This window comes from Episyrphus balteatus, chromosome 1 (assembly GCF_945859705.1).
Source record: "Episyrphus balteatus chromosome 1, idEpiBalt1.1, whole genome shotgun sequence".
Taxonomy (NCBI): Eukaryota; Metazoa; Arthropoda; class Insecta; order Diptera; family Syrphidae; genus Episyrphus; species Episyrphus balteatus.
Genome location: NC_079134.1, coordinates 22362626 through 22386245, shown reverse-complemented (window position 1 = coordinate 22386245; position 23620 = coordinate 22362626). Strand labels below are relative to the sequence as shown.

General features: G+C 29.6%; 1 protein-coding gene across 3 annotated transcripts in view; it reads right to left on the bottom strand.

Annotated features, from left to right (window-relative positions):
• Positions 1-7295: 7295 nt before the first annotated feature.
• LOC129914428 (tRNA-dihydrouridine(16/17) synthase [NAD(P)(+)]-like) overlaps positions 7296-23620 on the bottom strand; it is a 134922-nt gene continuing 118597 nt past the window's right edge. For all 3 annotated transcript variants that reach the window (XM_055993710.1, XM_055993695.1, XM_055993703.1), the window contains 8 exons: positions 18648-18762; positions 18385-18555; positions 16662-16821; positions 12397-12592; positions 12022-12270; positions 8026-8200; positions 7704-7961; positions 7296-7644 (listed from right to left, as the gene is read on the bottom strand). In XM_055993710.1, the coding sequence (XP_055849685.1) occupies positions 7399-7644; positions 7704-7961; positions 8026-8200; positions 12022-12270; positions 12397-12592; positions 16662-16821; positions 18385-18555; positions 18648-18758 (1566 nt within the window). In that variant the 5' untranslated portion in view covers positions 18759-18762 and the 3' untranslated portion in view covers positions 7296-7398. The remainder of the gene's footprint in view (positions 7645-7703; positions 7962-8025; positions 8201-12021; positions 12271-12396; positions 12593-16661; positions 16822-18384; positions 18556-18647; positions 18763-23620) is intronic.

Genomic DNA, 23620 nt, shown 5'->3' with positions numbered 1-23620 from the left:
CTAGAGTTATGAGCTAGCGACAGAGTTATGCCCGTCAAAAATATGGAAAACCGAAATCATGAAAAACCAGAACTATGCATATCAAAGCTATAAAAATGGAGGACACGCGTTGTTTTTGGGGTTGGCAAAAATTGAGAGGAACTATATGGAATTATGAAAACATAAACAAGAGATTATCATTTCTCATTCGTCAAAACCAAATGAGTAATGATCAAAACAGACGTGCAGTTTTTTCCCTGCAGCCAGAGATGGCAGAGTAGATTACGTCAGGTTAACTACGAGTAGTTAATCGAATAAACTACTGGCTTGATTTGTTTCATTTACAACCTACATTTGCTACGTGTAATAACTACATAAAAAACGTTAAATTTCAAAAATATTTAAAAAAATATTAACAAGTGAAAAATAGTGGACTACAATTGCTGTGTTTTCTTGAGAATTAGGTTTAGTAAAGTAAAACCTTTTCACAGAAACCATCCCAAGTCAATCTGGTTTCAAATATTCTATTCAAATTCACACAGTCACAGCTATGTATTTCGATTTGAATAACACATTGACAATTTGGCATTTCAAACTACATTTTCTAGCCCTACGTCTGTTACATTTAACTACATTAAACTACGTTTACTACCTCATTTATGTAGTATAGACGTAACAAAATGTAAAAAATAAAAAAAAATCGCATTTTTGCCATCTCTGCCTGCAGCAAAATAAAATAATACGGTCTCTTATGGGAGAAAAATCTGCATGCAGCGCAGAGCTGCATCATGTCTCTATTACTAAATTCCATGCCAAGTTTCAACATGTGTTTTGGGTGCACATGTATTTTGGGTGCAGCGCTGCATGCAGCGATGCGTGCAGATGTGCCGCACATCTGTTTTAGCCATAAAACGGAAATGGGAGTGGTTTATCCGCTTTCAACTAATGTGGTTTTCCAAAATTATGGGAGTGAATCACTCCTTTTTTGTGCAATTTTGGAATTTGTTCACAACGAATTTGACAAGTGGAGTGATTTGAAGTTTGCTTTGCATGTGTTTGTAATACTAAAAAATAAATAAAATAATAATACAATCTTTAAAATGCACTTTTATTGATCTGTTTATCAATACTATATTGATTTTTTTTATAAATAAATATAATTTTCTTCACAAAATAAATTAAAACAACCACCCAAGAATTTGACAAGTAGTCCATGAAGAAAAATGTAGAAGTATTGGTAATCACTCCGTCAGTCCTTCAAAATTTTGGGAGTGAAGAATTCACTCCTTTTTCAATTTTGGAATTTGAAATCACTCCTTTTGGGAGTGATTATATAGCTAGGAGTGACATTTCCTGAATTTTGAAAAACGACATAAAAATAACACTCAACTTTTGATTTTTTTTTCTGAGGAATTCAATCCATTCATTTCTTTGACAGCTTTTAGGCTCATAATATACATGAGCGGACGAACTTTTTCATCATATTTTTGTTAACATGCGGAGTTACCATAGTGAACACATGCGCACACAACTTTCTGTAATTCGTGTGAAAAAATAGTTTATTAAATACCTACTCAAGAGTATTTCTTAAACAGCTTTATTTAATCCACTTTATGATTTTCAATCCTCTTAGGGCCAGTTGTACAAATATATAATCCGTGGTTCAGCAACTTTTATCTTCTGAATTCGGTGATAAAATTGATTTTTAGCACAGGTTCTTGGTCCATATAGGTTGAAATAGCTAAATCCATCCTTGAACCAAAGTGTATCCACTGCTAATCTACCGAAATCGGCGAGTTAAATTCCTGATCCGAGGCTGAACCACGTTTGTACAACTGGCCATTATTGAGTCGATTCCGCTGGCTTAATCGGGATCAACTGTAGGTACTTCTTTTTTTCTCATTTTTAATGCATTGGATCAGGTAAATAATTTCAGATTTTTTCTTTAGACAAGCCCCCTTATTTATAAACTTTGTATAACTTTATACAACTGTTTAAATTTGGAAAATGTGATCAAAAACCTTGTTTATTGTTGTCTTATAACTGTCAAACTTATACAAAAGAGTAGATTGTCTTAACCGCGTATAATGTGATTATTATTTTTATTAAATAAAGCATATTTCCAACAATTTGAAAAGAGTTATGTAGTGTATAAGTTGACAAAAATCTAATAAATACGACTGAAGTTGTTCTCTTTTAACTAAATACACTTAGGAGCAAAAAAATGGAATCAAATTTTGCGTTCTGTAAAAACTATATTTGGTCGTGAAGTAATCGACATACATGAATGTTAATGGTACCATTGAAAAGCTTGAAACAAAAGCTTTAATTCAATGCTAAGAACTCAAAAATCCGTTCGTTGGTTCCATCCATCCAACATATATGAATTATGTAAGGAAAACAAAAACTGAAATTAAAACACAAATTATCTGGAAAATTTAACATTTAAAAACAATTAAGTGCAATTCATTGACAGACAACGCTAATACTATCGTTGGAAAAAAAAGACTGAAATTGAAACAGAGAGTATCTGGAAAATTTAACATTAAAACAAAATGAAGTGCAATTTATTGACAGATAGCGGTAACACTATCGTATGCATTTTTATGTTTTTACCAACAATTCAAAGTAAAAAATACAAGCTTTAAAATGAGACCATGAGACTTTGAATAAAAATATTTTATCCATGGCAATTTTTGTTTTTAATATAATATAATTTATTTGATTCCGTTTTTTTGCTCCTAAGTGTAGATATATATTAAGACTGGGTTCCCTTTTTCAGCAAAGTCAAATCTCATGTTAAAGCATTTGTGTGTATTAGTGAATGTGTTTCGCTCTCTCGCCATCGAATTCTCTGGTTTTTTACTCTCAGGATGTTGGTTATGGTTTTCATTCATTGTCTCTTTGTGAGATCGCCATCGCACTCACGCGTGCGGGGTGACATGCAAATGGATGTAGGTATACTACATAGATCTTTATATGGATATGGTTTGTGGACGAAAACTGGTTTGAAATTCAATATTTTCATGAAAGATTTCTGGAGTGTATACCTATTTATTTTTGAAATGAAAAAGAAACTTGTTTCCATGTTGCTGTTGTGGATGGCATTTGAGTTTTTTGTGTATCAGAGAAATTTTTTGCATTATAATAATAATTATAGTTGTTCAGCGGAGAAGCAGGTAGAGGATGTGTTATATGGGTGCATTGATATAATATACTTGACGGTATCCTTTGTGTAGTTTGTATAAAAATATGAGTAGATGCGCAGAAGGATTGATTTTCAGGTTCTTGCTCACTTTTGAGTTGTTCTTCTAAATTTTTTGTCTCGCACTCACGCGTGCCGGCTGACATGGAAATGTATTTACTTACAATATATAGAATGTTTAGGTGCTTATGTGTATGTTGTTTGAGGATGGACTCGATATCAATCCAATTTACTTTCAACACCTTTTTAATAAAGATTTTTTTTAAAGTCACCAATGCAATGAACTCAGTTCGTAACTGAATCGATTTTGTTTTTTATTTACTTATACCTACCTACATTATTAGGAAACAAAATTAAGGCAGAATTAATAACTTATAAGTTACTTTTTTTTAAACCTTGAAATTAATTTTTCAATTATGTAATCAAAGTTTAGGGAAGTTTTCAAAAATAATTTTCAAGCTCAACACTTTGAAAAACAATGATCTATTTTTTCAAACTGATATTTTATTTATAAATTCAGATAGGCATTAGCTACATTTTTGCTTCTGTTTCCTCAGTAGCAAAACTATTTCCATAAATACCATCAAGTGCATTCTAACCACAAATACACTTATACCTATAACCCTTTACCCATTCACCCGCGAAAATATAACTATTATACCTACAAACCTACAAAAAAAAACCGAATCCGCAACATATAAACAAAGACAATGAAAAACAAAAGGACATAGGTATTTATATTATATAACCCCGCACGCACGCGCGAGTGTAATATAATAAACAATACAACCCAGAAATCAACCTAAATATGGAAATCAATCATTGTGCACAAGCACATGTCAAATGTCAATACACATTTTTACACACAAACAAATGCATACCACATATCTAATCCTTTACCTATATCCCCGCACGAGCCATGTGAATATTACACAATGCAAAGAATTTCGCTGACACAAAAAAAAAAAACCCAAAAGTGTCAACTCGCAAGCGCGGGTGCGATATTATAAACACGAAATGAATTGTTAGGAAAAACCCAAGAGTCAACAAGAACAAAACAACCCTTTTTGAAAACCAAAGATAATGATCTTGCAAAAAATATCTACTATCTACCTACTCTCTGCATCATCTTCATAATTTCATGAATGATTTCTGCCTGCCTGAGTGAGGAAATAGGAAACAAAAAAAAAGTATTATGTAAACACAAAAAAAAAAAAAACAAAATATAATGAGAAAATGAGAGCGCAAGAGCAAGTTTTTTTTTCAATAAATAGAAAAGAACAGAAAAAAAGAGTTCATCAGCGCCAGCTTATGCGTGGCATTCTTTTGAACTAAATTTGCATGTGTGCGTGATCAATGGAATTTTCAAAGTAAAAAAAGCTAAAATAGACACTTTTTCAACAATTTATATTAAAAATACTGTAAGCAAAAATATATATTTTTTTTTTGAAACTGATTTGAAATATAATGAAAAAAAATAATAAAAATAAATTGTGGATGCTTTGACTGCCCCTTCCTCAAAAACAGAATGCAAATATTGGTTTATTAAAATCAAATTTTTAGTGTGTAAATAAAAAAAATATTTTTTTTTTGGCAAACGGGTTGCATGAACAACTTTATTAACTTCTCATTAAAAAATACAAAAACATTTTAAAAAATAATCACGCTTTGCCCCACGACTAAAATGCTATAAAGTGCATTTTGACACCTTTCCTTCAAATTAACCGTTCAAACTAACTTCAAATTAAATTTTAGAAATTGTATTGGGTTCTCCTAATTTCCCTTTATTGTTTTCTTTTTGTTTCATCTAAAAACACTAATAAACGGTAAAGTTATTCTAAGAAGAGTGAGTAAAAAAACATGAAATTACAACAAATTAACGAAGCTTTTTTTCTAATAAAAAAAAAAAAAAAAAATCTGTTTCGCGTAGTGCATGAAAACACATTTGATCATTATAAAACAAAAAAAAAATAAATAAAAAGTTTATAAACAACGGTGCCCCAACCAAAATTCTGATTCAATCTAAATTTGCCGGAAAAAAATCATTTTCGACCCTTATAAAAATCGCACAAGAAATGTTTCTAAAATTTAAATGATGCAAAAATATTCGTACGTTTATTACCTTTTCAAAAAAGTAAGTTTCATAAGATTATCTTATAAACTGCAAAAGTAATACAACAATTAGTCAACCATCTTCCATTAAAATGCTATGGAAACCCCCCCTTAAGCATAATTTCATTATGTAGGTACCTACTTCAATTGAAAAAAGAAAAAAACCAGAATAAAGTTTCACAGTCGTGTCAATGAAAAGAAGTAGGTAGGTATGCTACAAGTATATTAAAAAAACAAATTTGAAACAACAAAGCAAAGATTAAACAAAGTCTGTTGATTTGTTGAGTTTCACACCGAACCCTTAATAATTTATTATAAAAGTGGACTAAGTCACTTCTAAAAAAAGGATAAAAACTAACATAAAAATTAGTTTAGTATAATTTAAGGTTTAAATTTCGTTTAAAATCAAAATTGCAGCAAATTGTAAATAGACTTATTTATTATTCCTTTTATTATTTCAGAATAAAAAAATGCAAATAAATTGTTTAAATACATTTATTAACCCTCTGTCGGCACACGGGTGCGAATTTGGCAGGACAAAAATAAAAGGTGGTCACAAAAAAGTGTCTTTATAAGGGTAAAAATACATTTTTTTGGAATTGTGAATGCAATATTCGAATTCCTCAGAAAATTCTACATCAATTTCATATATGATTCTCTATAAAATATTAAGACCGAAAAAAGTTCTAGAGAAATGAAAAAGTATAAACCAAATTCGCAAAAAAGAAATGTGCCTACAGAGGGTTAAATTTGTTTTTCTTGAAACCAGGCAAAAAGTGACTTAGTCCACTTTCATAATTTTGTGACAACAAGGAATAACAACATAATTCGACTTATATCGAAATTGAGTTTTTTTTACAAAAATTGATGCAAATAAGCAATTCTATTTGCCAATTTTTTTTTTCGTATTTTTATCTTAAGTGGTTTATGAATTACAGGCAAAAGAAAAGCGACATAAGCATTGATTTCTAATGGGAAGCCAAACTTTCAAAACGCTCTCCTAAAAAGTTGTAAAAACTGACTTATGTTGTTCTTCCTTATTGCCACAGAATTATGGACCCAATTAAGATCTCTATTTCGTTGTACTAAAAATCATTTTGGGTGTATTTACACTATCTTTGTCCTTTACGTGCACGAATTTATTCAAATTCCCCTAAAATATTAAAATTCACAGTATATTTATGCTGTAATTTTAATAAGTGTAAGAACATCGGCCAAAATTTTTAGTCTTAGAAAGGATACAACAGCATTTAACTGATAAGCCCATGCTGTTGTACCTGGTCGAAACACAGGTTATACAAAGATTTTATATTGAATATATTTGAATTGAGTATGTATTTTTTAATTATTTTTACAATTAATTTGCAGGTTTGTGTGCGGTTGCAGAAGCGAAATTATTGAAATTTCAAACAAAAAAAAACAAAAAAACAAAAAGGATTGTAAAATGTAAACATTTGCATTTTTAGTACATCTTAAGATCTTTTTTATCATATGGGGGGGTATTCATAAAACGGTGTAAACTCTGGGTAAACTTGGTAAAATGGTAAATGTGGTAAACGAACTGTCAAACTTATACAAAATTTTGACTCATTTACCACTTTACCAGGTTTAACCATAGTATGCACCGTTTCATGAATGTTTTAATGTTTTAATTTTTAGTACATTTTTAGAATTTTTTTTTGTTTAAATTTTTGTATACTTTACACACTCACTCGTTTATTGATTTGTTATTTGTATGCATTATTAATAAATTAAAAATGAGAAAAAAAAAGATGTTGTACATAATAATGGGCTTTAGTATTGAACAAGTATCATCAGTTCTTTCCTTCCAGTTTTTTAAGGTACAAGTTTTTTTAAATTTTACATTATTCTGAACTTGCTATACATATGTTTTTACAACTTTGTATCTATTTTACTACTTGGCCTTCAAAATCAAAACCTATTGGCTGTTTTTAGTTTTCATTACTAATATTGAAAAAAATCACTGCTTTTAGCACCATTCTTTTTTTGATACATATTATATTTATTTTGTGCTTATAAGTATTTTAATTAAAATACAAATATTCACTGATTTAGCTAAAAAGTTATTTTCTAGTTAAGTATCAACTTTTTGCAACTACACAAGAAGAATCTTCATCTGCTTCACTAATGCTCTCATTGTCACTTTCATTTGATTCATCATGTTCAACAGCTTTATCTTCTAAAGAGTATGGTCCTGCATTTCCAAAAGTCTTAGCTTTCTCACGGCGAGTTTTTATTAAGCACTTGTGTCCAGCGCAGTCATAGTTTTCTGTGTAACATTTCTCTCGGCAGCATATACGACAAAGTCGGAATTCACACTTTATTCCCTGGATAATAAAATATGAGTATTGATGAAAATATACTTTAACCAATTTTAAGAACTTACCACTGGATTAATACACAAATCACAACTTTCTAAACTTCGTTCATGTTTGCCTTCAGGTTTATTAGGGCGACGCATTTTCCTTCGGAGTCTTTTCATTTTCTTTCGTGAAATCTGATTTCCATCCTCGTCAAAGAAATGACGTTTAACAGTATTCGGATCATGAGCTATGCGCACCTTTTCTTCAATTGTCTTCTTGTGGACTTCCGGTGCTGGACGAATGTATGGTTGGCATAGCCAAGGTGGCAGAGATAAGTTATACTATGAAAGTAAAATAATTTTAGTTAAAAATGTATCTACATAATTAATTGTACGAAATAAATACCCCTTGTTTTTCAGATACTAGACTTGGATCCATTTCTTCATCTAGATATAGAGTCTCACCAATGTGGTATGGTTCGTACTTGTCTTTTATGGTAGTCACAACGCTTCGGAACTCATGCATTTCACGAGAAACTGCCAAAGCCTCACGAGTTTTAGAATTAGGACGCAAATTTAATCTAAAAAAAAAAAAACAATTTTATAAATAGTTTTATTTGTATTGCTTTTATACGACGATAATTTATTTTAAATTTGTTTGAAAAGATTGTACCTTGTATATACATATTTTAACTCGAGGTACATATTTTCTCAACGACTTTTATAAAATATACACATAATATTTAATGGTTTTAATGTCTTTGCAAAAAATTAATGTTACAATACAATGTGATAAATAAATGGTTAAAGATGGATTTCGGTGGCGTATACGTAACATTTTTTTTTGTATAGACAAATTTAAACAGTAAATAGAAAATTTCAATGAATAAATTGAACAAATTTCTTATTTGATCTGTTGAATTATTTTCATAATGGTTTAAAATTTTACAATTAAGATCTAAAAATCACAGAGGGTTAAATACCAGTAAGCTTTTTTGTGATTCATTATTTTGTCAAAACAATTACAAAATTGTTGCGGAATTAAGCTAGTTTGAAGGAAATTTTGATTTTATTACTTGCACAACAGCGCTTTAAATTAGGAATTTCATTTTCTTGTCTTGTTCTCAACATATTGTCATCTGCCTAAAAAAAATATGTATATTTCAAAGCATAAAGACTTTTTAATACATTTGCAAAAATTAAAACAAAGGGAGCGGGTCAAAATTCTGGCTTCAAATTTCTGCTTTTCAAAATTCTGCTTTTTTAACGAAAATTCTGTTTTTCAAAATTCTGCTTTTTTTCTATTCTCCTTTTCAAAATTCTGCTTTTTAAAATTCTGCTTTTCAAAATTCTGCCAGCATTATAATTAAACAAAAAAAATCTGCCAATTCTGTTTTTTTTTTATAGCATAGGTATGCGCTGACTAAAGAAAAATACACATCATTAATGTAATTCAATATTGGTACTTTCCTAAATTTTTTGTGTAAGTGTCGCAAATATTTTTTAAAAATGCATATGCTGACTTTCTTTCAAATAAAATCTATAAATTATTGGAACCGATGTTGTTTGATACAAGATATTCCTTTTCTTATTCAAATTTTTGAATATTCATCTTTATTTGACAAATTAAAAAATTTTGAATTATTTTCGGAAATTTTTAGTATTAAAAACCTTTCCTTAATATTTTCAAATTTATTCATTTATAAAACAAAAATTAATATGCATTCAAAGCATGCAAATTATGTAAGTAAGTAATCAAATAGGGAGCGGGTCATAATTCTGCTTGTCAAAATTCTGTACGACAAAATTCTGTGGGGTCAAAATACTGTAATACCATAATTCTGTACGTCATTATACTGTAAATTCAAAATTCTGTACGTCAAAATACTGTATGAACAAAATACTGACATGCAAAATTCTGTTTTGTAAAATTCTGTACAGAATTTTGAAATACAGTATTTTGACCAACCAGAATTTTGCTATACAGAATTTTGACTTTCAGAATTTTGTTCCTACAGCATTTTGCACATACAGAATTTTGACATACAGTATTTTGGCATACAGTATTTTCAATACAGAATGTTGCAACATACAGAATTTCGACCCCAACCCAATCAAATAAGCAGATCATTTTTCAAGAAGATGATTTTACAGAATTTTGCAAAAAATTAAAATGTTAAAAAGGGCGCGCTTTTTAACATTTTCCAAACCCTTTTTTAATTTTTTGCAGAATTTTGAAAAACAGAATTATGAAAAGCAGAATTTTGAAAAACAGAATTTTGAAAAGCAGAACTTTGAAAGCAGAATTTTGGAAGCAGAATTTTTACCCCGGCAGAATTTTGACCCCAACCCTAAAACAAATCCACAGTTGTCCCAAATTATGTTTGTTTCTTCTTTGCATACCAGGTAGGTAAATATATTTTTTTTTTAACTTAAATTAAAAACAAAAACAGGCACACCAGGGGCCTGTTTCAGAGTTTACTGCATCATCTAAATCTAAAGCTACATCAACAAGCTTAAACTTAATTTTAGATCATTTTCACGGTGACTATTGCAATTGGAATACAGAAATAAGCCCTCATTCGAGATATATAAAAATGCCGCATTTCTGAAGGAAGAGATATCTTGTTAAGTTAAGTATTCACGGTAACTTAGTAATAGAAGAATATGGGAGAGGGATTGCGGCTTTTACATGGGACATATTTTTACTTACAATGGAAAATAAGTTCACATTTCTCACTGAATTTAAGAACAAGTTATTCTTTTTTTGGGAACAAGATTCACTTTTGGGTGAAGTGGTAGGTGCGAAATAATTTCTCTTTTTAATACTATATAGGCTGTTGTGATTTACTTTCACGTGCTTATCTTTCTAAATTTGAGATGAAATGACGAAAAAAAAGCTTAGGTATTTGATGAGGTCTGAGGGAATTTTTTTTTTTTACAAAAGTCTGCTCTGAAAAATGAAAATAGAAATCAGTTCTTGCTGTCTTTTTTTCTAATATGTAACAACTTTTAAGAAATAATTAACAACAAGTATAGGTACATTAAAAAATACAAAATAAATTGATTTATAAAGTTACATAAATTGCGATGTTCAAATTCGAGGCGGAAAAAAAATTTTAAATCCCGGAGTTCAAAAGAAAATGAAAAATTTGAGCGAATTTTTTATTTTCCTACTTGGATTTAAAACCACGAAAGGGACTAATAATTTTGACAGTATTGATATTGTTTTTTGATCTACTGGAAAATGTTAGAAATTAAATTTTAAGGTACTTTACTTTTTTAGTCGAATTTGTATTGCGCAAAAAAATTGCAATACAAATAACTAAACAAACACATTTGTATCTTTGAAGAGGTTAATACAAAGTTCAAAAAATTTGCAAGAAATTTGGAAATGACATTGTTTTTGAAAATCAATTTGTAGAAAATTGGTAAGTGATTTTTTTCGAAATTTAATTTTTTTGGATTGAATACATGCAAGAAAAAAGTAGTGGCCCAAATATAGTAAAGTGTAAGGCAAGAGTAGAAGACATAACATCTCAATTCGGAGGTGAAAAGAAAACATGTAGTCGAACTAGGTCCAGGTGTCTTATTGAAGCTTTAAAGTTTCTTTAATTGATTAAGTTCCTGTGAATTGTATAGTCATTTTCTATGTCAAGTGTTGACACAACATTGATCAGCATAATGCAACATAGGTTCCACGTTGCTTTGGAACGTTTAAAAAAAAATCAGATATCTTAGAAATCCTTATGGGAAATTTCCGCCTACTACTTACTAACACAAAATTTGAAATTTGTACATGCTATAAAATTAGTTTTTAATTTTTCAAAAGTTATCGAAGTCGTAATTACATCTTTTGAACGGTGCCTTGTTTTGAACTTTCGATTCATTTTTTTTTATATTTTATATAGTCAATTTAAGCTAAGCTTTAATTGTTATAACTTATAAGCAATATTATATCAGCTTCAACTTAGAAAGCTCTCTAAGGAGTTTTAAATTTTCTACATTTATAAAATTCCTCTCAAATTGACCTCTTGAGGGTTAAACCCAATAAAAACATAACCACTCCTTACTTTCTTCTTCATTGTTTTTATAAAGCTCAAATAAAAAAAAACTATAGAAAGTTCATATCTTACAAAGTACATATTCACATCAAAAAGAAACTTTTCTTCCAACATATGTTTCCAATTTGAGTTGAACTTTTCCTCAGGATATACTAAAATTTAAACTGTTTGGAAACCTTTCCTCCCATTTAAAATCACTTAAAGTCCTAACGAGCTTGATTCCAATATATTGACTTTCAGTATTAGTTTTGCTATGCCATATACCCAAAAGCAAATAAGATTCTTATATTTCTTTTTTAAACAAAATTTCAAAAAAAAAAAAAAAAAACTATACTCACAGGTGATGAAATATTTTGAACAAATGTCCTCGAATATATGATATCGGACAAGGATATAATTCTACAAAATTCAGGTACTCATTTGCCATGTCCCAGGTCTTTGGTGTGATTCCCATGAAAATTGCTGGATTGTGTAGATTGCCTTCGGCCGACATAACCCCATCAACATTAGTCTCTTCTATGCATCTACTGACATCCTCTAACGAAAGAATATTTCCATTGGCAAACATGGGAATAGTAACATTCTCCCTAAAGGTAGATAAAGATAAAGAGAAAAAGAAAAAGTAAAAATATATTTTTGTGTGTGTTCGTTGTTGTTGGTCCAATGCGAGGATATAGAAAACCTCATTAAGGACACACGCAACCATAACTCACTTCACGTCCTTGATGTAGCTCCAATCAGCAATGCCAGTGAGTGGCCCCTTTTGTTCCCGTGTCCTTCCATGCACAGTCAACAGCTGGCATCCTGCTGCCTCGAGCATTTGAGCGTATTTGATTGTCTTTTGTCTGTCTTCGAAAACACGAATTTTGCATGTCACCGGAACCGACAAGCTATTATGGAGGGTTTTTACTGCAAAAATGTGATGGAATTTTATATTTATCTTTTAACAGGGTGATTCTTTTATGAATCATAGGTGTTTTTTTTTTTTTTTCTAAACAAAGATCTACATAATCTTAAAATCTTTTGTTTCCATGATCTGAAAAATCTCATATAAGAACTCTTGTTTCTTAACTCTTCTCCTCACCCAAACCAACGTTCGACGGGCAAGAAAAAACGCTTAGTGTATTTGTATGAAATATGCCATGGGCAGCGTTTTTTTGGTGTTACGAATTCCACAAGACGCTGTGTAACTAAAAATTTTACACATGAACGTGACTTTCTCGGCACTTCAAAAACACGTTGGGATTTTTTAGTTCAAAAACTATTAAAGAAATTTTAAATATGAATATGAGCTTCAAACATGCTTGTAGAAAAAATGCTTATAATGACAGTTAAAATAATAAACCTTTTATGAGTTCTAAAGTAAGCTTGAACAAAAATTATTTCATCAATGAGTTTTGTGCGACTTCTGTTTCGCTATACATGATTAACTGTGTGTTTTTATTTTATGCTCACTTAACAATCTGGAAGTCAGTGTATATTGTAAAACCGTAAAGTTAATTAAAAATTAATGGTGGACCTATTAGATCGTTGACATGTAACACGTGAGTCACCTCAGAAAAGTACAAGCTTCAAAATAGCAAGCCTAAACAAAAATACTATGATTCACGTAGTAACCATACGAAAATTCTTGGGTTTCTTTGGGATGTGCTTAAATGTTTTGGCTAGGAAAGAAAATACCAAATTCCCAAGCCCTTCAAAAATTTTTCTTAAATTTCAAAAATTAATTGATGTCAAAAGATTGTCTAGGAAATTCAAGAAAGAATGGTAATAATTGAACTCAGATTTTTGAAAAAAAAAAATTATTGACAAAATTTTAACATGTCGTTTTTAAAACTTTTTCATAATATAAAATGCATTTATTTTTCAATTTTTTTAGGCCACATTTATTATGATTTGAAAGTATAAAAGGAAATGTGAATATGTATTACAGTTTATAAAAAAATTAGAAAGTATTTCATTTTCGAAGAACTTTTTTTAATAGAAGTTTTGAAAAAAAATTACCTAACTTATTTTTTATAGTTCAACATTTAAATATAAAGTTATTTTTTATTTATTTAATAGCCCTTATTGTTGAAAGTTAAATAGCAAAAGTTTGAAGTTCTTATTTGCCAAAATCTTTGAGAAAATCAATCATTTCAATGCAAAAATTCAGTTTTTATCAAAAAAGCCCTTTGAAATTGAAGTAATTTTCAATTTTTTTTTCAAAAGTGTGATATATATTATTTTTTCTGCTTCGGAATTCAACTAATAACATTTATGAGCAAACTTTTTTTTTTAAATAAATTCATATTTTATTAGAAAAAGTTTGGAAAAAAGTCATTTAAAATTTTTTTAATAACATTTTCTTTTTTTAATTCTGAGTTTGAGGACCATTTTTTCAAAAACTCTTAATTAAATTTAGTGGATTTAAATTTAAGAGATATAAATAAACTTCTGGCTTAATGTATTTTAAAATATTGTAGGTGTTGCCGTTGTTTTCAAAATATTTTTTTTTTGTGTTTGAAGTCAGATTGTGAGAAAATTGCATTTATCGCTTAAACGATGGAAGATTGTCCCTTACTCTCTCATATTTGTTTTTCTTAAATTACCTAGAGAATCTTTTGCTATCATTTGTTTTATGAAATTTAAGCAAAAAAAAAAAATGGTTTTGTTGAAAAAAAAAATTAATTTTAATTTTAAAAAAACAATACGGCAACATCGTCAATTTTTAATCTATAGACTTTATAGTATTTTTAATTACCTACGTTTGAAAAAAAAAATCGTCAAAATCAGAGCTGTTCGGCCGGGTTTTCTAATAATTTGCTTTAGTTGTTCCACTATTTAATATTTAAATATTTAAAGCTTTTTGTGCTTCGTTAAGGAAACACTACAAAAATAGGAAAGACCTGTTTTTTTTACACTGATGCTTGAATAGTTTTTCAAGTATTTGTTAACGAAGCTTTATATACTTTCAATGTTTTTCTTAACAATAATAGGTTTTGGATGACGTCTTACATATATATTTTAATTTCATTTTACTATGATAAAGTAAATGTAATATCTCAAAAGTAAAATTGTATTTTTTTTTAAATGTTTATAACATTACATATTCACATAAATATGAAACTTATAGAATGTCATAATGTTATAAGCTTAAAATGTAATTAAGTAAATAATTAAAAAAAAAGATAATCTTCTATTATTTTTTCTTTCTGTCAAAAGTCATAACTTCGGTAAACGTTTTTCTTAGCTTCTTTAAGAACTTATAAAGAGATAGTTACCCTTTCTACTACAAGTTACTACTTTCTCCACCCAGAACGATATCAGCGAAGCTTTATGCAGCTTCTATAAAATTTTATATAGGTTTTGATATGTTAGTGTAATTTTTTTTAAATTTCATATTTCATTATTTATAAATTAAAGTACGCCATAATGAGACCAAATTTTTTAAACTTTTTAAATATCTATCGATTTTTTTGTTGTAACATTTTTTGTTTTGTCATTTTTTAGCCTAAGAATGAAATGAGAAAACAGATCAGCGCTATAAAAATCTGTGGCTATCACAATCAGCCCTATTCTGAATGGAAATTATCGGGGAAATGTGTTCGGGAGAAGAGCTTCTAATCGAGAATATCATTCCTTTTCTTTTTTATAGTGAGGCGGCTTAGCATTAAAAAAGAGTTCAATCGTGAACTTTGTGATAAAAGCATGAAATTAACATCGTTGGTAGTACTCAATATAAGAATTATTTTGAGACATTGGGTCAACTTGTATTCCATCCGGAAGGATAGATACAAGACTTTTTCTGTGTTGCACTCAATTTGTTCCATATCATATATAGGCAATGAAACATTTTTATTAATATGATACATGATTTCGAGGTATTTTCTAACGCCCGATCGAATAAAAATAATACCAAAATGTCTCGACCATCATGTAAAAAGTTATTGGACTCTTTATGAATTGTCTTTTACTCAAAGAGCTAGAGTCAGAATATTACCAAGTACTCCTAGGTTGATAAAATTTTGATAAAATAAAATTTTAATCCTATGAGAATTAAAAACAATCAAAACGTGAATTATATTTACCATGGAATGTTGAATTTTTACGAAAAACTTAGAGAGCTTCCTTTTATTTTGTATTGAATTTTCATACAAATTAATGTTTTAAAGGAGTAAGGTGCAAAAGTAAAAGTATGAAAAATAATTGTGCAGTTTGTGATAAAGGGACCAAATTAATAGGATTGTTAATACAATATGTAACCCTCATTTAAAGATATTGGGCCACAATTTTGAAATCTTTCAGCTTTGACAGCATTTTTTGTACACGATCAAACGAAATGATACCTACTCTTGTAAACATGTTTTGCTCCTGAGTGTCAAGGCGTTAAGCGATTACGGTAACCGTGTAATTCCAGCTTAAAACCTCTCAACCATTCTTGTGTATGTTTAAATAATTTACAAGAATACAAGGAACCTACAATTTACCGCGTTACCGAGTCCGAATCGAGCAGTATGCACTTTTTCCTGACAGTTCTACTCTTACAGGTTTTTTTTTTCAATTCATCTCCTCAGAACCCCTGTTTTTAGTTGGTGAAGGCCGGGTTTCGAACCCAGAATTCTGGCGTAATAACTCATCGCACTGACCATTGCCCCCATCTAATTTTAATATGATCTTTAAACTCTAACGTTTTGTCGAATTAAATTATATTCACCCTGTTTAATTATGTCCACATTAATACAAAAATATACAATTTTTTTCGGGTTCGGTATGATATTGTGAAATCCGAAAATATGAAAATGCCATTTGTCACGAATTTTATCAGGTCATTCATACCTACAACACACACAACATGTGGGAGTAACACTCGTTGGGTTCGTTAATATTGATGTCATTAATTTAATAACATAATACCATTACCAAAACCACCTGCTAATCCTTTTAAATGGACTCTCTCTCTCTCTCTCTCTCTATATCCCTCTGTTTGTTAACTTACCTATGCTTTCCAGTAATTCCCATTCGTCCTGTAAAAAAGATCCATAATGCCCACGTTTGGCAATGGCTTGTGGGCAACCAAGATTTATATCAACAGCGTCACAGTGTTCTTGTGCCAGAAGTGCAGCTTCCAGTATGGTTTTCGGTTCATTCCCACAAAACTGTGTACAAAACAGAAAACAAAAAAAAAAAAAAAAATACAAAATGAAAACACAAAATTTATTGCAAATATAATTAAAAACCAAAACAAGAGGTCGTATTTCAGTAAGTCCGAAAATAACCTCGGACAAGCCAACACTATGCCAACCCTTTAAATGTTAACTATACATCAGAAGAGACTTGTAGGTATATAACACCTGAAGGTGATGGTGAAAATGAACACCCAAACGAGGACAGTTTTTTGTTGTGTCGTCGTCTCTCTATCTATACTTGACATCGATTTAAGGAGTGCTTGAATAAAAATACTTATTTTCACTTATCACACTACCTTACCTTTGTATTGCAAAAAAAAATTTAAAAAAAAAAAGGAAAAAACCATGACCTAGTTTATTTCGTTACGACTTCGAATCCCTCTTTGTAACTTTTCCTCTTTTTTTTTTTTGTATAAATTTTTATGTAATTAAAATACAAGTAGGGGAGAGTGGGGCTAAATGTAACAGGGGTAAGAATTAACAGCTAAAAAAAGCGATGTTCCTTTCAATATTAAGAAACGCGTAAAGGAGAAAAATGCTCAATTTTTGCATATCTACCGGCACATTTTCTTCAAATGAAGATTAGACGACAGGGTTAAAAGTTACACTAGTGGTGCCCAAAAAATGCATGTTTGTAACTTTTTTTTTAAATTTTATTTTTGGTCTACCTCTTTACCCGAAAAAGATAGAGTGCTAAGTGTTTTTTTGTTATATGCAACTGTGTTTTGGCTCAAATTGCGTGTATATGTTATGTCTATATCAGTTTCGCTTTTTTTTAAATTGATTTTATGTGCCAAATTTCATGCTGGGGCTAGTTGTAACATTTTTCCGGGGCAAGTTGTACCATGTAAAAACCTACCTATACTGAAAAATTGTTTACCTAATATAATTTACAACCCTGAATATGAATGCTTGTAATTGAATTTGTATTTATTTTGAAATTGGAAACACATTTTTGAACCACCACTTGAATTCATAAAGCTTATAAAACAATTTATGAATTTTAATAACTTTTATTTAAGACTACTGTCAAATTTTCTCTGGAAATCTTGGATTTGCTCCACTTTTTACAAATTTGCACCAAAATTTCATGACTGAGGTTTGTTTTTATTGTTATTAATTAAAAATAAATAAATATAAACAAATAAAGGTATTTTTCTCTTATTTTTAGTTCTTGGTACAACCTACCATGGTATGTGTTACACTTTGCCCCGTATGTGGGGTAAGTTGAAACAACACGATTTTTTTTTTGGAAGCTTTATTTTTCAACATTACCGTTATGTTTTGCTAAATTTTTATGATGGATCTTGGAGCTAAAACATGGGTCTTTAATTTAAAAAAGGTCTGGTTGACCCACTTTCAAATTTGTAGGAGAACCATCGATTTTAGAAAAAAGTGTTACATTTGGCCCCACTCTCCCCTAGGTAAGTTAGTACACTTTGATGTCAATTTAAGTTCGTTTCCTCCAGCTTCAAAGCATATACAAAAGTTTCTTCTTCCTTTTTTATAGGTATATAGCAATTAAATACCTACCTGAATAATTAGTGGTCTGTCCTCGGGACATGTTTGAAGAGCTTCCTTTCGGTATTTAGGATCTTTTGAAAAAAGATTACTATGAAACATGGGTGAATAACAAAGTTCAGCACCATATTTCCGGCAAAGCATTCTCCATGCAAGTTCACTTTGGTCTACCATAGGAGCTACCTGATAAAAGTTTTGAAAAAAAAAAGTTGAATAAAAACAAAACAAAAACAAAAAGTTGAGATTAAAATCTCAACCAACTCAAAAAAACTCACGATATATTTGGGTGACTTTAGAACATTCTTGTAAAAGTTCCAAGCTGATGACATTTGTGGCGTGCAAGCATTTTTGTTTATAGCTTCTTTGTTGTTATTTTCTTGTACCATTATGCTGAAAATATATACAAAAAAAAATAAAGATAAAGAAGGTTAATCACAGAGTGGAAAAGTTTTAATGAATGAATGGATTTAAAGAAAGGTCTTGATGTTTAGGGTTTATTTTATTTGCACATGCTCCCACAAAGGAGGAAGATAATGTAATTAAAGAAAGGTTTTTGTGCGAGCTTTGGGACCAATCATATGAACAAGTTTGATGAGAATAACTGGTGCTATATTTTTATAGAAAACTTCAAAATAAGATACCTTAATTGAGCAGAACTTTGCGAGAAAGAAATATTCACGCGTTAATATTGATGTCATGTCGTTTTTACAAAAAAAAAATTCTTTTACGAGAGACAGCACTGGATAGTAGTGAAAATACATTACAACTGATTGTGGTTAATTTAATTTTTTTTTCTGTGTTATACAGTTCACATCCAATTGTGTCACACATCATGTGAACAACAAAATCAACAAAGCAAATACATGTTCTTTTAAAACTGGGCCAATTTATTGAGCCTCCATTAAATTTTGAAATTTATCGTTTTAGTTAATAGCGTTGTTTACTATTGACGCCTTTAAGTATACATCATTAAAAAATTCATTTAATTCACTCTACTTTAGTTAAAGTCTTTACTTTTAATGGAAACTTTAAATTTAAAACTCCATTAAAAATATCCTAGGGATTTTTTAGTTTTTGAAAAATAAAACTGTCAAGAGCAGAAATTTGACAAATCAAATTTTTTTTAAATTTGAAGATTTGAAGGAATAAATACCTATGAATAAATACCTACATAATGTCCCTACAAAAATATTGTATTCTGGACTGTTAATGTACATACATAATTTTTGTTTTTGTTTAAATGATTTCCTAGCTTACATATTTCACGAACAATTTTTTTTTCAAATAAAATAATAATGAAATAATAACTGAAATGACATTTGACACTAACGGAGAGTGAATAAATAGAAATCCTTTGTTAAACCTCCATTTGCTCTAAAAATCCCCCTTAAAAGGTCGAATTTGGCTTTTTAACTAAAAGAACTTTTAAATTTAATGCTCAATTAGTTAATGATGTCAAACTTCAAAAAAATCCTTAACAGAGACTGAATTAAACGAATTTTGTTTTTAATTTTAAAATTTCCTTTTTTAATGGCAATTTAAGTTAAATGGAGAGTCAATAAATTGGGCCTAAGTATATGTTTTTTTCTAACGGCCATATTATTCACTAGTTCAAAAAATACATCTCCCTACTAACAATTTTGCTTCTATAATGCTTTATAGAAGCAACAATTGCATCTTTAAAGCTTTATAGAACCAAAAATTGTTTGTCGGGCTGGATGTAAAGAAATTGAAATGTGAAAAATAATTCCAAATCCATAATATTCACTATCACACAGAGAAAAAACATAGTCATTTTTAACTATTTTTTAAAACTATTTTCGTAGTTAAAATCGGGATAACTATTTTGGATTTGGATTTATTTTTGACATTTGACAATTTTACATCCAGATGTATTTTTTAAACTAGTGAATAATATGGCAGTAAGTTACTTTTTTTTAATGATCTTTCACATGCTTGACGGATTTTACCTTGAAGTCGAAATATTTTTAGATTGGTTTAAAGCTTAAAGAAGTTTTTCCATATTTGGGATAACATTCACCAGAGACTTTTATTTCTGGTTTTTAAGGATGCACATCGCTTATCATGTCTTATCATTATCACCAATAAAAAAAAAATATCCAGCCTTGTATGACCTAACAATCAACTTTTAAACTCATCTGACATTAGAAGGTGAAAACGTACGGTGCTTTGATAAGGTAATTAAATTGTCTGGGATGCGACTTCTCGACAAGGAAAACGTATTAAATTGTAGAAGTCTGCTTTTTTATCGTCAGGTGATCTTTTAGTTTTTTTTTTTAAATTGATCACCCCCGCGGCGGTGTGGCGGTTCATCAGTTATGGTCCGGTCAAAATAGACATTCAACTCAGAAATAATACACGTAGAACTGAAGATTGGTACAGAGCATTGAAACATCGATTAAAGTAAAATGTGAAAAGTCCCCAAAAACCCCATGTGTACATAAAAAGTTATTCAAGGTTAAATATCAAAAATGTTGGTCTTTAAATATAACTTTGAAACGGGGGAAGCTATAAAAAAAATATAGAAGACTTGTACAGGGTTTGTAATTCCCTAAAAAAGGTTATGACACTTTTTTTTCACTCAGTCCAAAGTTATGAGGTAACAAACATAAAAAAAAAAAAAAATACAGACTTACAGAATTGAATACCTCCTCCTTTTTGGAAGTCGGTAAAAAGAGGTCACAAGACACGACAACATCTTTGCAAACGGAATTATAAATAAACCTTTGTCTTACATCCATTAAAAGTGGGTCAATATTTGAACAAAATTAATTTTAGATCTTTGAGTGGTTAAATCCACCTTATCAATATTTTTATTTACCGTCTTATTTTTGTTTGCAATAAATCGACAGTTGACATTGCTTTCCATTTGCAAAAATTATAGCATATTCAGCTAGGGTGATGACTTTTGCGCCTAACTGTACAAGTGTGTGCCTTAGGGTGGGTCAAAAAAATTGAAATTCTTTTTTTTGATTTGGTACTCCGAAAAATAGATTGCTAGACACCTCTAGAATATACACACCAAATATGAGCTCTTAATATTAATGGGAAGGTCCTCCGCTTCGCAATTTTCCATTTTTACATCAAGCTTCTACTAAAAAAAATCATTTTTTTTAAATCGACTTTTTAACAAATTTCTTTACACATTTTTGTAGGAAATTGAACGCTCTACAAAAAAGGCTTTAAACACTTTTTTCGTTTATCTAACCGTTTAATAGATATTTGAGGTCCAAAAATCAAGAAAATCTTTAAGAGTTCGTTTTTTGTTCTTAGTTTTGTAGCAAATTGAAAAATTATAATAATCAAACGCGCAAGACATATTCATGTAGGAAACGGATTGCTCCACAAAAAAGGTCTTTGTATGTTTTTTCATTTATCTAACCATTCTAAGGATATTCGAGGTCAAAGTTGAAATAAATTATAAAAACATTTTTTACTTTTAAAAATTTTCCAGTTCACTAAAAATTTATTATTTTCAAATTAGCAAGATGTATTCTTGTAGGCGGTTAAACGTTCTACAAAAACTTCCTTGGCATCAAATTGATTGCTTTAACCGTTTAAAAGATATTCGTATCCAAATCGCAATGCATATCTTCTAAACGGTTAAAGCAATCAATTTGGTTCTGAGGAATTTTTTATAGAACGTTTAAGCCGATACAAGAATATATCTTGTTAATTTGAAAATAATGAATTTTCATTGAATTAGAAAATTTTGAAAAGTAAAAAATGTTTTTATAATTTTTTTTTAATTTGACGTCGAATAGGTATCTTTAGAATAGTTAGATTAATGAAAAAAGTTAATAAGACCTTTTTTGTGGAACAATCTATTTCCTACAAGAATTTGTCTTGCGCGTTTGATGATTATAATTTTACAATTTGTTACAAAATTAAGAACAAAAAACGAATTTTTAAAGTGTTTAAGGCCTTTTTTGTAGAGCGCTCAATTTCCTACAAGAATTTGTAAAGAAATTTGCTAAAAAATCGATTTAAAAAAAATGATTTTTTTTTAGTAGAAGCTTGATGTAAAAATGGAAAATTGCGAAGCGGAGGACCTTCCCATTAATATTAAGAGCTCATATTTGGTTTGTATATTCTAGAGGTGTCTAGCAATCGATTTTTCGGAGTACCAAATAAAAAAAAAGAATTTCGATTTTTTTGACCCACCCTAGTGTGCCTGTAACTTGTAGTTCTGTTTGAATTTAAAAGTTTACTATTTTAACAAAATGTAGCCATAGTAGGAATAATCGCTCGAGTAAAAGTTGAGTCAACTTTCACTTGCACGCTTTTAAAATTTTGACAGTACTACCAGCAACATCCAAATCCAAAGCTCATAGCTATGTAAATGTATATAATTGTATTCTTAAATCTTAACATATAATTTGAGTAGGGGATGTATGGTCGAAAATATATTTCACATAAAAACAATTAGCAAAGAGTTTTCATGGGTCGATTAAATTTCGTATAAAACTCATAAATTGCATTTTCAAAACAACGCACAACACACTCCTGTCAAAAACAAAAACTAGAAACATTTTTGACATTTATTAAAATTACATGTCAAAACTTCTGTGTTAAGGTGCAAACAAAATGCATAGTAAGTTTATTTTTATTTTTTATTTTCCTTTTTGAAAACTTTAAATTTTTTTTCCATCTATTTGACACTGTGACATGTTTTCCTTATTTCCATATTTCTTATAAGGAAAAAAAAAAACAAAACAACCTTAATCAAACATAGTTTAAAATTCAGTATCCTTTTTCATTTGACTTTTTCTATTTTTGTGGGGCATAATATACACTATAGAGGCACATATAAACTTTTTATAATGCTTTGCCCACTGTACATAATAATATTCTTGAAATAGGTCGTATTTTACTTTTAGAATGTGAATAACAGCTATGTTGAAGTGATGAACAAGAAAAAGAAAAAAAGTTATAAAGACGAAAAAGAAAAAGCAACAAAAACAAAATGGAAAAAAAAAAAAAAAAAACTGCAAACACTATACGAGTACTATAGGATAGAAAAGTATGATTGGAGAGCTGCCACAAAGGGTTGGGTACGAAATCCCGTTTCACAAAATCCCGTAACTCAAAATCCCGTTTCACAAAATCCCGTTTCACAAAATCCCGTGTAACGAAATCCCGAAAATAAAAATCCCGAAAATCGAAATCCCGTGTACTTTAATTGAAAAAAGCGACGGCTCTGTTCCAATTTAAATTTCTATGAAAA